Source organism: Schizosaccharomyces cryophilus (assembly GCF_000004155.1).
Source record: "Schizosaccharomyces cryophilus OY26 unplaced genomic scaffold supercont4.6, whole genome shotgun sequence".
NCBI classification, from domain to species: Eukaryota; Fungi; Ascomycota; class Schizosaccharomycetes; order Schizosaccharomycetales; family Schizosaccharomycetaceae; genus Schizosaccharomyces; species Schizosaccharomyces cryophilus.
In genome coordinates, this window is record NW_013185629.1 from 618,666 (window position 1) to 631,684 (window position 13,019).

Here is a 13,019-nt window from a genome sequence, read left to right on the forward strand (position 1 = left end):
CATTATAATCAATCTGGTATTGATTAATGGTGTTGGCTGAAATATTATAATGGGATGACGGTATTTGGTTCTATAATCGTTCTTTTTCTAATGAAGGGAATCTTAGCTTAAATTATTGTTTAGGTTAAAAGTAACTTTCGTTTAGTGTTTTGCGTAATGAATGAACATTCTTTATTTTCAATTTAACTATGTAAATGTTAAACTAACGGTAGTCAAATAAGTGAATTGAAGGAGAGAAATCAAAAACTAAGCATGCTTTTTCGTTCGTAAATCTGTTGATAACCTGCTAGAAATGTAAAGTAACCTAGACAGTGTCCATAAATATATAACGAGAAATCCAGCAAAAGAGAGAGTAACGTTTAGAACTATCCATAGATCCGGATATCGAGAAGGAGGTGTTATAAACAGATCAAGAACGAAAATTATAATCATCGCGAGATAAAATGCCTGACCATGTTAGTATTAATGGGAAAATATATGTAAGGAGAGAAGTTTTTCATACCATTTGCAAATAACGGAAAAGAATGTTTTTGGAAAAGACGACCATTTTACCAATCCAGTTCCACATAAGTAAGACGGTAAAATACTGTAATCCGAGGTTGTCCTTTTTCAAAAGAGGCCATAAACTAAAAAACAATTAGTTAATTAATAAAATAAATAATAACTTTCTTCATACCTAAACATGCCAAGGTTATTCGCTAAAGCTATCCAAGACTTTGTAGTTGAATGTCCGTGACAAAGTATAACAGTAGTTAATAAAAGAGGAATTAGCACGGACTTCTCGTGAACTTGGAATGAAAACAAAAAGAATCCCCAGGCAGCATTCGCAAAGCCAAGGGCTAACAATCTTTTTCTCGGATACAAGAAAAGAACGCAGCAAGACGGAAGTATAGAGATCAGTGTAAACAATAAAGATAGACATTGTAAATGTTGAGTACTAAAATAATCTCTTACTTTAAAAACTGTATTGATAGCACACCAGAAATTTGCGACTTTGTCTTCAAATAACCCTCTAGCAAAAGGAAAGATACGGTGAATAACCTGTGGTAATTGAGTTTTATAGTCAATATAGATCCAAGGGAAAAACATTAAACCAAAAGTAAATATAACAGTGATTGCCAAGGCAAACAGTCTGGAAAACTGAAATTGGGGTTTGAAGCAACCACCAAGTAAATAAGCAAAGATGGAAGGTGCAAAGTATAAAGCCATCTGCTTAAAGGAAAGAGCTAAGCAGAACAGGAATGCTGCAGCAACATATTGATTTTTCAAAAGATTTGCGATAGAGTACATTACCAAGCCAAGCATAACACAGTTATATTGGAAATGACCATGGTCGACAAGTAGTAAAGCCGGTTGAAAAAGAACCATCACAAGCAATGCATTACGTTCGACGAAATCAGGAACACGTCTAGCCCACCACTTAGAGTAAAATATCAAAGGTGGTACTAAAATAAGAAGGTGAGAAAGAATAACTGTAGTTCTCATATACAGCTTCAAATCGAGATTCTCGAATCCTCGAGAAGAAAAATGAGCAAACCAGCTAGGATCAAAGAAATAGTGACCAATATATCCGAACAATAATGAAACATATGCCGTCAAAGGGGGATAATCCAATCCCCACCATTCCAGATCTTCAAAGTACCAATTTGAGATAGGAGAATGCAGAGTCAACTCCATCCAATGTCGTTGAGCTTCAAAATCCCCATACATAGGAGGAGAGTTTCGTCCAGAATAAGAACCGATGGAGATTAACCATTGCATGAAAATAATTGACATTAAAAGACAGGGGAAGAAGAGAAATTTTGAAGAGTACGCTCGAAAGCAAGAAACAAACTGCTGTACCGGGATTTCATTTTCAAATTCCGTAGTCATTTCTGCGCAGCTTATATGTCAAAAATTTACGAGTATTATCTCAATTCATGCAACAGTATAAAGATTTTACAACTCTAACAAATTATGGCTTACTTTGACTTTCAGTTGCTTTTCAAAAAGATGTGATTTTTCTATTTTTCAGAAATCTTAGGGTCGTTGTTGGTATTGGTTTACCTACGTATGCGAAAATCGTAAAAATTTAATGCATTAAATACGATTTGCAAATTTGTAGATGTTTAAGAGGAGAGGAATTAGTAAAGGAGATTGAATGTTGAAAATACCAGCTTTTGTTTATGAAAAAAACCAATGGATTTTTTCATTATTGGTAATCATCTAAGATGTCAAATTTTGATCGTTTTATTATTCTTCATTGAATTCTTTTTCCATTTTATGTTTACCAATCAATATTGCTTTTCATGAAATCGTCCTCTTGGGTGCCATTGCAAATAAAAGTAAAAGCTTGCTTTCAAACTGAAGTTTCCAAGTAAACAGTCCATTTAAACAATTCTTTCCGTAAGTTATGGATTCAATCTATTCTACTTATGTAGTGAAAGATCCATTTCTCATTAGACAGCTTCCAATCATTCTTCTGGCTCTAGGAATTTCAATACAGATGTAAATAAACAAATCGTCTTGTACTGTATGTGGGAGAAAATGCCTCATTTAAAGCAGTTATTCCATGAAAATATGAATATGAATTAAGAGAAACCTTTAAGCTTTTTACCATTTCATTTTGATCACACTAATATTTGCAAAATTTGACTCCCTAGCTAGCTTCCTACTTGAGTTTACAAAAGACTACTGAAAATATACAATCTTAATAAAGGCACTTATAAATTCTGACAATATATACAAACGATGCTTACTGCAAGGATCTAATATCATATTAGATTTCAGGTCATCAGTGAATCCCATGTTACAAATAAAATTACTCCATCAAAAAAATCAGCTTGTTATATTGATCATATATTCATCCGTGTTGTTGAGCGCTAGCTTCTTGTAACTGAAAAGGCAATAACAAAACAGAAAGGAACTTGGTTCTCTCTAGCAATTCGTTAGGAACTATATTCTCATATATAGTTCTTTTGGCGTTATTAAAATAAACGACGATTCATGTAGAGTACTTACGTATAGACGCAGCAAGTTTCCCTTTGGAGCTATATGTATTATGAAATCTGAAACCACATGCTGTAATCAAGAGTTTAATAGTATGTAGTAAGCCTATCCATATTCTTTGTTTTACTCAGCATCTATAATAACTTGCTTAACTCCTCACATAACAGTGCACACATTCATACATTAAAACATCCATGAACTTGTTTATTTGTAAACATTGTCTGTTTACATACTCAGACACTTTTGTCATTTCGTTAACTTTCGGTAAGCATAAAGGTTAGTAGCTATTGAGCTCCTGAAGGTACACAAAGCCAAGCGAGTTGTTTGCCCTTCGCCTCTAAGGAGAAATGTTGGGGCGTAGTAACGTAACAACTATCCCCAAATTCTTTAAAAGGTTATTTCAATAATTGCACTTCAAAATCGTGGGAATTAGTGGGGAAAACCTTAAAACAGAGTATAGTTCTGTTTTTAAAAAGATAAATAAATAAAAGTTCTCAGCTAATTGGCTTCTTTTTCCGTTACGAACTCATTCTCTAATAAAAATATCGCCTTTTTGGTAAACAAACAAACAAATATATTTAGTGAAAAGGTGGGGTAATCAAAACCTTCCTACATATTTATTGGTCTTTTTTTATTTGAGTTTCTGTTTATTCTCCCCTTAATTTAGAAACGTGGAGAAATGTTGGCTAGACGAGCCGAATGCGTTCGCTTACGTCGTATTTTTAGAAAAATACCGCATTATCCTCTAATAATGGAAACTTAATATCAAGTAAACAAACAAACAATGGAATGTTTTTATGTCGTTTTGGATTACAAGATATTGATTCAATCTCTGATTTGAAAAGCATAAATACCCCCCTTTCTCCATCCTTTTCCCCAATCTTCAAGCAATCGATCTGTTGTTTACCAAGCTTTCTTTATTTTGCTACTCAGTTTACTCTTCCTCTCCACTTTTGTCTGTTTACATTTTGACTCCTGTTATATACATATAACGCAAGAATAACAATTCTCTTTTCTGATCTCTTCATCAAGCTTTCTATCCTTATTATTTTTTTATTATCTTCTCAAGCGCTATTTTACCTGTTCTCTTCAACATGCAACAATCTTCTCAGCCCATTTCTGTTCCCGCTAACATTCGCATTAACCGTCCCACGGATGGCCCTATCTTCTCTCCCATGACTTATTGCAATTCTTACATGCCTCCTGTACCTACAAGCATTCCTATGGGAATTATGCAATCGCATATGAAACCAATGAATGTAAGTTTTGCACAAATGCCTTATCCCATACCTTTTAATGTGCTCTGCCAAAACGGTTCTTGTGAACAAGCTAGTACTCTAGCCAACTTTCGCATGGATATCACTCAACGACCTCCTCATCCTCAACCCGCTACTGAAAATGATCGAAATAATGGAAATGACTTTACCAACTTTCAAGTTCTTCCTTATGGTTACTGGGATTATCGTGCTGTCCTTATTCACAATATGCCATCTCTCTACAATGTTTCCGAATTTCTACATCTTGCACGCTTTGGAACCCTAGAACGTGTTGTCCCCATTCATGAAAGAAATCAACTCTTCCTAGCTTTTCTTTCCGCTGCTGATGCTCTTGACTTCTATAACACTGTCCGTTACACCGATTTTACTTTTAAGAAACAGCGACTCATTGTCTCAACCATCGATCCTATGCCTTTGGAACCATCCATTATTGAAGCCTGTCATCGAGGATTTGTTAGTAGAAATGTTCAAATTTCCGGGTCTCCTTTTGATTTTGACGAAGCAGCTTTGATTCAACTTTTATGTTCTCTCGGTAAAGCCGAGCTTATTTCAGTTTGCACGAAAACCGGCTCTATTTACATCCACTACTTAAGTATTGCAGATGCTCTTTATTGTATCGATTTTCTTGCTTCCCACCCTTATTATAAAAATTTGAATTGCTGTTGTTTTTATGAAAGATGTGATCGCTACTACGCCACTGATTTCCAAGTCGAGAAAACTGTTGCTGGTTCTAATTTCACGAAACCTAAAGTTGAATCCATTATTCATAACTCAAATGACTCTTCTACTGAAACGCATGCAAATACTTTCCCTAAAAAGTCCCCAGTCAAGAAGTCTATTACCAAACTTGAGCAAAAGGAAATTCCAGCTAACCCTCCTTGTTTGTCTGAAAACGGTGTCCTAGACAAAGTACCTGCTAACGAAATAATTTATAAGGGAAAAAACAGGAAGTTTGTCGATACTACGAAAGAAAAGTCTGTTCGTATATCTGAGCCTGAAGTAATTCCCTTAGAGGACCATACCAGTCCAAATAAAAAGAGCGAACAATCTTCTCTTATTTCTATAAATTCTTTCCAAAAGAACCCTAATACTTCCTGTACAAAAACAAATGTATCCAATTCCGTTCTTGAATGTCATTCCAATATTCCTGCCTTACAAAACGTCACCAATACCTCCTCCTCTGCTTGTCATCCCCCCAAACCAAGACTGACTGAATCTTCTAATGAATGCGCTAGTCCGACGATTTCTCCTAATTCTGATGTAGATGCATCTTCTTCCCTTCGCCTACCTTCAGGAAGTGAATATCCGGAGGACGATACAGCCATCATTTATCCTAGCTCAAATGATTTGAATGTTATAAATTCTACTATTCATGATCAAGCATATGACAGCTTATCCCCGAATTCAAAATTAGATGCCGTTATTGACCATGAGGCTAAAGACAAAGCTATAAGCGATAAAGACAAAGATCTACCGCAAGGATCTAATGTAACATCAAATTACTTCTCTTCTTCTAAAGAAACCTTTTTTAATGCGAATGACTATTCTGATAATGATTCTACCCCAGTTACAAAGAAAGCTTTACCCTCTGTTTCTTCTACCTCAATTGACACAGATACACAAACGAAGACATGTCCGAAAACGGAAGTTACCGAAAAAACCCCTAGTACATGTGAATCCTTCTCCAATACCAGTTCCATTGGTTCTCTCCCCCCACAGCATACCGATGAAAATCCTATAAACGATTTCATGAATCTCCCAAAGTTAACAACCGAGCTGTCTTCTTCGAGAAGCTCCTCCGCGCTCACTTCTCCTACGCTTGTTGGCTCGCCTCTAGAAATTTCAGCAAAAGCTTTTACTGACCTCTCTGAACTTATTGAGATGGATATTATTTCCAAACCTTCTAATGATATTTGTCTTGTCTCTGATCTTGACCCTTGCTCCAAAAATCGAACTCTTTTCTTGAGCAACATTCATAAGGCAACAAAGCAATTTGAAATCAGCAAGTTGTTTAAAGGATTTCCTTTAGAAGAAATTCACTATATTTCAAAGAAAAAAATTTGCTTTGTCACTTTTCTTGAGTCTTATGATGCAAAGATTTTCTTGCAAGCTCGTCAAAAACAACCGCCTTACTTACATGGTCGCCCAGTAAAACTAGAATGGGCTAAATCTAACAATCCTTATACTGACCAACTATTATATGCAATTGCTAATGGAGTATCTCGAAGCATTTCCTTCGAAATGATCCACCCCTCTATCACTCGAAGTGAGCTTGCCTCTGTATTTAAAATATTCGGTGCTGTAGAAAGCTTCCATTTCTCAAAACCAAAAAGTGCTGGATCTATTATCTATAACAGCATTTACGCTGCAATGAAGGCAATGGAATACTTTCAATCTCATCCAACCTTTAAAAAAGCTATCTTTAATTATTCTTATGATGATCGTTACGATCTGCAAAACGTTGCTGATGAAAACCAATTTTGCCTTAAAGGGAACAAAAGTATTTGTTTATTTAAAGAGGCTTCCTTTCAAGAGTCTCCGAAACTTCCGTCACGCTTTCACAACCATGATTCTTATTCTCCTTTTCGATCAAAAAGTACCAATCTTCGTCCACCAGAGTGTGCCATTATTTCTGCCAACGCATAATTTTCATATACTATTTTTGAAGTTCACTTTCGTTTTTGTTTATCCTTTTTTTATGTTAATAAGGTTAATGTTTGTTGTTTCTGTTTGTTTATGCTTCCAAATAAATCTTCTAAAAAAAAGTCAATAAAGTTTTCATTCATTATATTCAAATCCTATGTAAAGTAAAGTAGAAATTTCTTATATTTATAGGACATTATTATGATTGTTTCATACAATCTTCCCTGATATGTTCGCTATCAACTTTTATGTTCAAAAAGTGGAAACGAAGGAACGTGCTACTTCAACTTGTTAGCTAAGGGTTGTGTTCTGCTACTCCAAAACCGTTCGTTACCTTGAAGAAAAGTATCATTTTGTTTGTTTACGGTGGAAGATGGGAAAAAAATCATAAATTATGAAGAATACACTCGTTCTAGATTATCTACAGATAATTGAAAGGTAAAGGAGGTCAATTCTGAAAAATTAATTACAATATTCGTACGGTTACGTGGTAAATCCCCAGGAAAATCTTTCTACTTAGATACCTTGGTCGAATCATTGTATCAGCCAGAGGTGTGGAAGCACTGTATATTGCGAATCCAACATCAACTTATTAATAAATGTAAAACCTAGATTTCAATACCAAATCAAAACAACTATTCTGTCTGTGATATTTTGTGACGTTTACTTACAATATCAATCAGACAGATTTTACGAACACAAATCCAACCAAAGACAATGCTAAAATGAAACCATTAGAACAATAGTATGAAAAGGTTTTACAAGGAGTAGCCAGATTGCTAAAAAAGTTATTAATGACCTATTTCTACCCATATGTTTCAAAGCACTTTTCTTTACATCCTTTCTGCACTAAATTAGTAGTGTTTTCTCCTTTTTGTTTACAGTTTACAGCTCAGAGCCATCTTTGTCATACACAACATCAGTTAGTGTAATTGAAGCATTTTTAACCATATGTTTGTTAGGTAATCTTTTTAAAGATTACCTTTTTAAAGATTACCTAAAAATCTCTATTATCATAAAAAGATTAGAGGCTTTTTTCGGGCATTAAGATATTTAAGAAAGTACTTTTGGCTACCACTGGCTACAGCATCAAAATACATGGATGCCGGCTACTACTCAAGATGAGCCATTGGTAAAATATGCTTTATATAAATTTAAAAAAGTAAGGATAATTATAAAAAAACTTTCTTTTTTTTTCTAACTGAAAGACATATATTATTGTTGGAGAAAATGCTACAGCATCGTCGTTTCGAGTACTAAAGATTATTCCTTCGGAGAATGAAACCAATATCTTTATTGAAAACATAAATGGAACATTTGATAAAAATGGACTTTCAGAATTCTTTCGAATAGAAGAAGGCAATAGCTCAGAGGGGAAAATTACCTTCATCCTCAATGCTTATGCAATTCTAGGCTTCACTCGTTTTACGTCGAGCTATTATTTATATTTGTGTACAGCTAGGAGAACAGTTGCCGTAGTTGGAGGACACAGCATATATCACGTGGATAATACTCGATTTATCGAGCTATATCCAAATAGACGAAAACAAAGCTATGCAGAAAAAAAGTATGATGACATCAAGTGGCCCGACTATTTCTAACGAAAATTCTATAGGTGTCTCTCAAGTATTGAGAAAGTGGATCTTGCGAGGACGTTTTACTATAGCTACAGCTATGATCTTTCTCAAACAGTGCAGTATAGTTTTACTCACCCTATCCCAAAGCACCAAGTTCGGGACATGTTCGTGTGGAATTGGTCGATGCTTCAGCCTATTTTGGAAACTGTAGGTATTGACTCTCCGTGGTGCATTCCCCTGATTCACGGTTTCGTCGATCAAGCTAGTAAGTTTGAGGTTACGTTTTTTAGTCTAATCATTGTTAGAGCTCTCAGTTTACGGGAAACCAATAATCGTTACTTTAATAGCCCGTAGATCCCGTCATTATGCAGGTGCTCGTTTTTTAAGACGAGGGATAAGAGACGATGGTTACGTCGCAAATGAAGTTGAAACTGAACAGATAGTATTTGATGGATCAGTATCTTCCTTCCCAGTATCATCTAATGCTCCTGGTATACCTTGCTACACAAGCTATGTTCAGCATAGAGGTAGCATTCCGCTTCGATGGTCGCAAGAGTTCAGCAATATCACTCCCAAACCACCAATCGGTATTACCGTAAATGATCCTTTTTATTCAGCAGCTGCTCTTCACTTTGATCGTCTTTTTGGTCATTATGGGGCCCCTTGTATTGTTCTCAACCTTATAAAATCCAACGAAAAGGTGAGACGCGAATCTCTTTTACTTAATGAATTTGAGTTGGCTATTAATTATCTTAACCAATTTCTTGATCCTTCGAAGAAAATACAGTACATTGGTTGGGATATGTCTGCAGCTTCTAAAAAGTAAGTACAAGCGTTTTTAGTCAAATTTAATGCTAACCCTTTTAGAAAAACTCCGGTAACGAAAACTTTGGAAACTATGGCTTATGATATTATTAGAAAAACAGGATTATTCTGCACTTCTAGTAGATTTTTCCAAGGAACATTTCAACAAGGCATATTGAGAACTAATTGTGTAGACTGTTTGGATCGTACTAATGCAGCGCAGTTTGTTTTCGGAAAATGTGCATTAGCTTATCAGTTGCAATACCTTGGAGTTTTAGACTCCCCAGAACTTGTTTACGAATCTGATGCTGTGCGTTTACTTGCAGAAATGTACCATGGACATGGGGATACGATTGCATTACAATATGGAGGATCGTTATTAGTAAACACCTTAGACACCTACCGAAGAAGCAATCAGTGGTCTAGCACATCAAGAGATCTTATTGAAAGTGTCAAACGTTTTTATAGCAATTCTTTCGTGGATTTTCAGAGACAAGATGCCATTGATCTATTCCTGGGAAACTTTACCGTTATAGACAAAAGCGTTATTGTGGGGAGAACAAGGATAAGTAACTTTACTGAAAAGTTTAAAAATGGGTTACTGGTGAGACGGGATTATCGATTTTGGTGGACACCATTGTATCTGAATTCTTCGTTAAGACTTAAAAGTTTTTACAGTGACAACATCCAGCGCAAACGTCCAGAGTTACCTGAATATTATTTTGAAGAGCTGTATACCTGTAATCGATTTTCCTCCCTCTCTAGTGTGTTACTTCCGAATATGATTTCTACTTTGAATTTTGCCCCTTTAAGTTTATTACCATTATTAAGAAAATCTTTATTACCTGTTTCGTATACTGGTATTGGAATTGAAACACCGTCATTTAATCCTTTTATTCCACGGACAGATCAAAAACTAGATTTTAAATATGAAAAGCCGTCTTCTGATTCGAATGAGGATGACGATGGTGAAAAGTTTAAGAGAGTTTCTTTATATAAATGGCTGTTTAATAGTGAAGATAAAATACAGGAGCAGAAGCATAAGCAACAAGCAGAACTTCCTCCCGTCAACAAGGATTCTAAAGTCCTGAATAAGGATGTGAAGCAGTTGGATTTCAAAATACCTAGTGCTGACATGAATGCTTACAAGAAACATTTTCAATTCGGAAATATAGTAACACAGCCTTTTGAAAAATATCAGACTATGAACAGTCAAGATCGAACTGCTTATATGACTTATGCTAATGTTTCAGATAATGTTAGAGAAGTAAGGGAAAAAGACTTAACGATTTATCATGATTTCACTAATACGGCCTGTTTGGAAGATAATGAAAGCACGCTTTCAAAAGGCGATTACACAGAAAAGATCGCGCTTTATAGTGCTTGGATTGCTGACTATAAAACTGCTTAAATATGAATAGGATGCCTGGATATACTTTATTTATAATATAATTTACTTCCTAATAATTTTAATTAATTTTTATTTCTGTCCGAATGAATCCGTTTTATACTTCTCTGTTACGAACTTAATATAATCTTCTTTTTTTCTGTCAGGAAATTGCAACTTCCATTCTACGGACTCTTCCAACATTTGTTTTAAATGTGGTCCTGGCTTCGTATTTAAAAGCGAACTTAGCTCTTTCCCCTAAAAGATATGATAGTTAGTAACTCAGTATTTCACTTCATTAGTACGTACGTTTAGGACGGGCTGAATGCTGTAAGCTTCAGTCAAATCATGATCCTCTATATTTTTTATAAGAGAATCAAAGTAAGGGAGAACTTTGTTAACCGCTTCGTCTACTTCTTCAGTAAAAGAGCCTTTCGTGAGTAGATTCATAAAGAAAGCCCAGTTGATAACATCTTTCCAATATTGTCCAAGTTCGCGTACGAGTTTACCATACTCCAACCTTGATAACTCGACATGAGAGGATAAGGTACTAATTCTTTTCATAACAGCAGGGTAATGAGTATATAAGCTCTCTACTTGCAATATGATGGGTTTGCTATATTTAAGACTGTCGCGTACGAGAATAGGAGCCAGTGATCGTTCCTTGGATTTCTCGACATACGTCCAGTTATGCCAAGGGAGCACGGCTACGGCGACCCAGAAGACATATCGTACTGAGCATGACAGATTTTTAAAGGAAGGCGCTTCCTCTCGCAATTGATCAAACAGATCAATCGCTTTTGGTATAAGACTAAGGGAGTCCAAGTTTTTTGAAACGATGTTTTTATAGTGCCCAAGAAGAGGCCCAAAAATAGGAGCAAACAAACCGGAATCGTGAATGATACGGAATGCTCGACTAGTGTCACAATCTAAAAGAATATCGTCAGTAAAAGCGAACTTGGCCATAAAACTTACGGGATAGAATTTTATCGATTTCCACACCGATACGTTCACGACTAATATTTGAGCGAAGTCGCTCATGTAAGCTATGGTTTTTTAAAGCAAGGAAAGTATCTGGATGGATTTCAAAGTTAAATTTCGAGGCAAATCGGATACAACGAACGGCTCGTAAAGGATCGTCAGAAAATGTTTCATCTGCAGGTAGCGGTGTACGAATAATTTTGTTTTCCAAGTCCGACAAACCCTTTTCTGTAAAGTCTTCTACTTGTTTTGTACGTAAATTATAAAACAATGCATTCACCGTAGCGTCACGTCGTAAAGCATCCTCCAAGGGTGTTCCGAATATCGATGTATTCAAGTGCAGATGAGAATTCGAAAAAGTATGAGGTCGTAAGTTGACAAAGTCAATGTCCTTGCCAAGAATTTTGGCTGTAGCAGTCTCCAGGTGCTTGGATTTTTCAGGGTTAGCGTCAATTTTGACAATGCGAGTTCTGCATTCTGGATGTTTCTCCTGTAAATACGTTTGCAGGCGTTTAGCAAAATCATATCCTGGCATACAATCAACTGCTACATCAATGTCATGGCTTTCGATTCCAAAGAGTTTATCGCGTACCCACCCTCCTGCGAATCGAAGTTCTGGTTCTTGTTCGGTCTCTTGACCTATAAGTTTTGACACTTCTAAAAAGATATTTGTAAGCTGTTCTTCACTTTTATTCAGTGATAACGTATTCATCTTGGCAGCCATGCTGAATATTCTTCTGCTTCCCAAAAATTGTTTGGTAGAAAAAAGTTGGATTTGATTGAAAAAGCAATTTGTTGTTCGACGTGATCGCAATCTTAAGATCATTCACTACTCTACAACTGCTGCTTTTAGACAAGGAAATAAAGACTCATAGACTAAGGCAAAAAGACTAAGACGAATGAGTTCCTTTAAGACGATAAACAAGAAAAGAAGAATAAAAAATAAAAAAAAATTCAGATTTAGATATTTTCACTTTACAAATGAAGTAGAAAACCCATGTAGCAAGCGACAGAGAATTTGAATTTTAAGAGGAAAATGTTGGAAATCGTTAATACCTGGATGGTTTGTTTTGTAAACAATAAACAAGTGATGATTCATTTTGATGTTTCTTGGTTATAATCATATAACAATAAGAATAGATTTTACTAGAAAAGAAGAAATAAAATAAAACATAAGTTGTTTCTTTCGTTTCCTCGTTCTTCACTTTTCACAGATAACCAATATGCATTCTTCTTATAATTTGGAAATACGAGATTGAATACACGCAAGAACAGATACCTGTGGTGCATAATAAAGAACGAATTGAGAAGAAAAGCAACCTTCAATGTTCAACTTATTGTCTAATGGACAATTCTCTTCCA

General features: G+C 35.5%; 4 protein-coding genes across 4 annotated transcripts; 2 read left to right on the forward strand and 2 right to left on the reverse strand.

Annotated features, from left to right (window-relative positions):
- Positions 1-141: 141 nt before the first annotated feature.
- SPOG_01148 (glucosyltransferase Alg6) lies at positions 142-2,126 on the reverse strand. Its single transcript, XM_013169420.1, has 3 exons — positions 677-2,126; positions 503-626; positions 142-447 (listed from the first exon to the last, which is right to left on the reverse strand). The coding sequence occupies exons 1-3, from the start codon at positions 1,870-1,872 to the stop codon at positions 247-249; spliced, it is 1,521 nt and encodes a 506-aa protein (XP_013024874.1). The 5' UTR covers positions 1,873-2,126; the 3' UTR covers positions 142-246.
- A 1,956-nt stretch (positions 2,127-4,082) lies between these two features.
- On the forward strand, positions 4,083-7,033 carry SPOG_01149 (uncharacterized protein; the record flags this gene model as incomplete). Its single annotated transcript, XM_013169421.1, has 1 exon — positions 4,083-7,033. One exon carries the CDS (start codon positions 4,083-4,085, stop codon positions 6,909-6,911), a length of 2,829 nt encoding a protein of 942 aa, XP_013024875.1. The 3' UTR covers positions 6,912-7,033.
- Positions 7,034-7,617: 584 nt separating this feature from the next.
- Positions 7,618-10,845, forward strand: SPOG_01150 (inositol polyphosphate phosphatase). The gene is made up of 5 exons (XM_013169422.1): positions 7,618-8,070; positions 8,117-8,475; positions 8,524-8,750; positions 8,791-9,307; positions 9,353-10,845. Exons 1-5 carry the CDS (start codon positions 8,011-8,013, stop codon positions 10,698-10,700), a joined length of 2,511 nt encoding a protein of 836 aa, XP_013024876.1. The 5' UTR covers positions 7,618-8,010; the 3' UTR covers positions 10,701-10,845.
- SPOG_01151 (tRNA nucleotidyltransferase) lies at positions 10,714-12,709 on the reverse strand. Its single transcript, XM_013169423.1, has 3 exons — positions 11,652-12,709; positions 10,986-11,605; positions 10,714-10,934 (listed from the first exon to the last, which is right to left on the reverse strand). The coding sequence occupies exons 1-3, from the start codon at positions 12,481-12,483 to the stop codon at positions 10,770-10,772; spliced, it is 1,617 nt and encodes a 538-aa protein (XP_013024877.1). The 5' UTR covers positions 12,484-12,709; the 3' UTR covers positions 10,714-10,769.
- Between the last annotated feature and the right edge of the window lie 310 nt (positions 12,710-13,019).

Excerpts from the sequence above, each read along its gene's own strand:
- SPOG_01148 (XM_013169420.1), bottom strand. The coding sequence starts at position 1,872 with ATGACTACGGAATTTGAAAATGAAATCCCGGTACAGCAGTTTGTTTCT. Across the intron at positions 627-676 it reads AATAACCTTGGCATGTTTAG|TTTATGGCCTCTTTTGAAAA; the intron begins GTATGAAGAAAG and ends ATTGTTTTTTAG. Across the intron at positions 448-502 it reads TTTTCCGTTATTTGCAAATG|GCATTTTATCTCGCGATGAT; the intron begins GTATGAAAAACT and ends TAACATGGTCAG.
- SPOG_01150 (XM_013169422.1), top strand. The coding sequence starts at position 8,011 with ATGCCGGCTACTACTCAAGATGAGCCATTGGTAAAATATGCTTTATAT. Across the intron at positions 8,476-8,523 it reads CAAAGCTATGCAGAAAAAAA|GTGTCTCTCAAGTATTGAGA; the intron begins GTATGATGACAT and ends AAAATTCTATAG. Across the intron at positions 9,308-9,352 it reads ATGTCTGCAGCTTCTAAAAA|AAAAACTCCGGTAACGAAAA; the intron begins GTAAGTACAAGC and ends TAACCCTTTTAG.
- SPOG_01151 (XM_013169423.1), bottom strand. The coding sequence starts at position 12,483 with ATGATCTTAAGATTGCGATCACGTCGAACAACAAATTGCTTTTTCAAT. Across the intron at positions 11,606-11,651 it reads AATCGATAAAATTCTATCCC|ATTGTGACACTAGTCGAGCA; the intron begins GTAAGTTTTATG and ends ATATTCTTTTAG. Across the intron at positions 10,935-10,985 it reads GCATTCAGCCCGTCCTAAAC|GGGAAAGAGCTAAGTTCGCT; the intron begins GTACGTACTAAT and ends CATATCTTTTAG.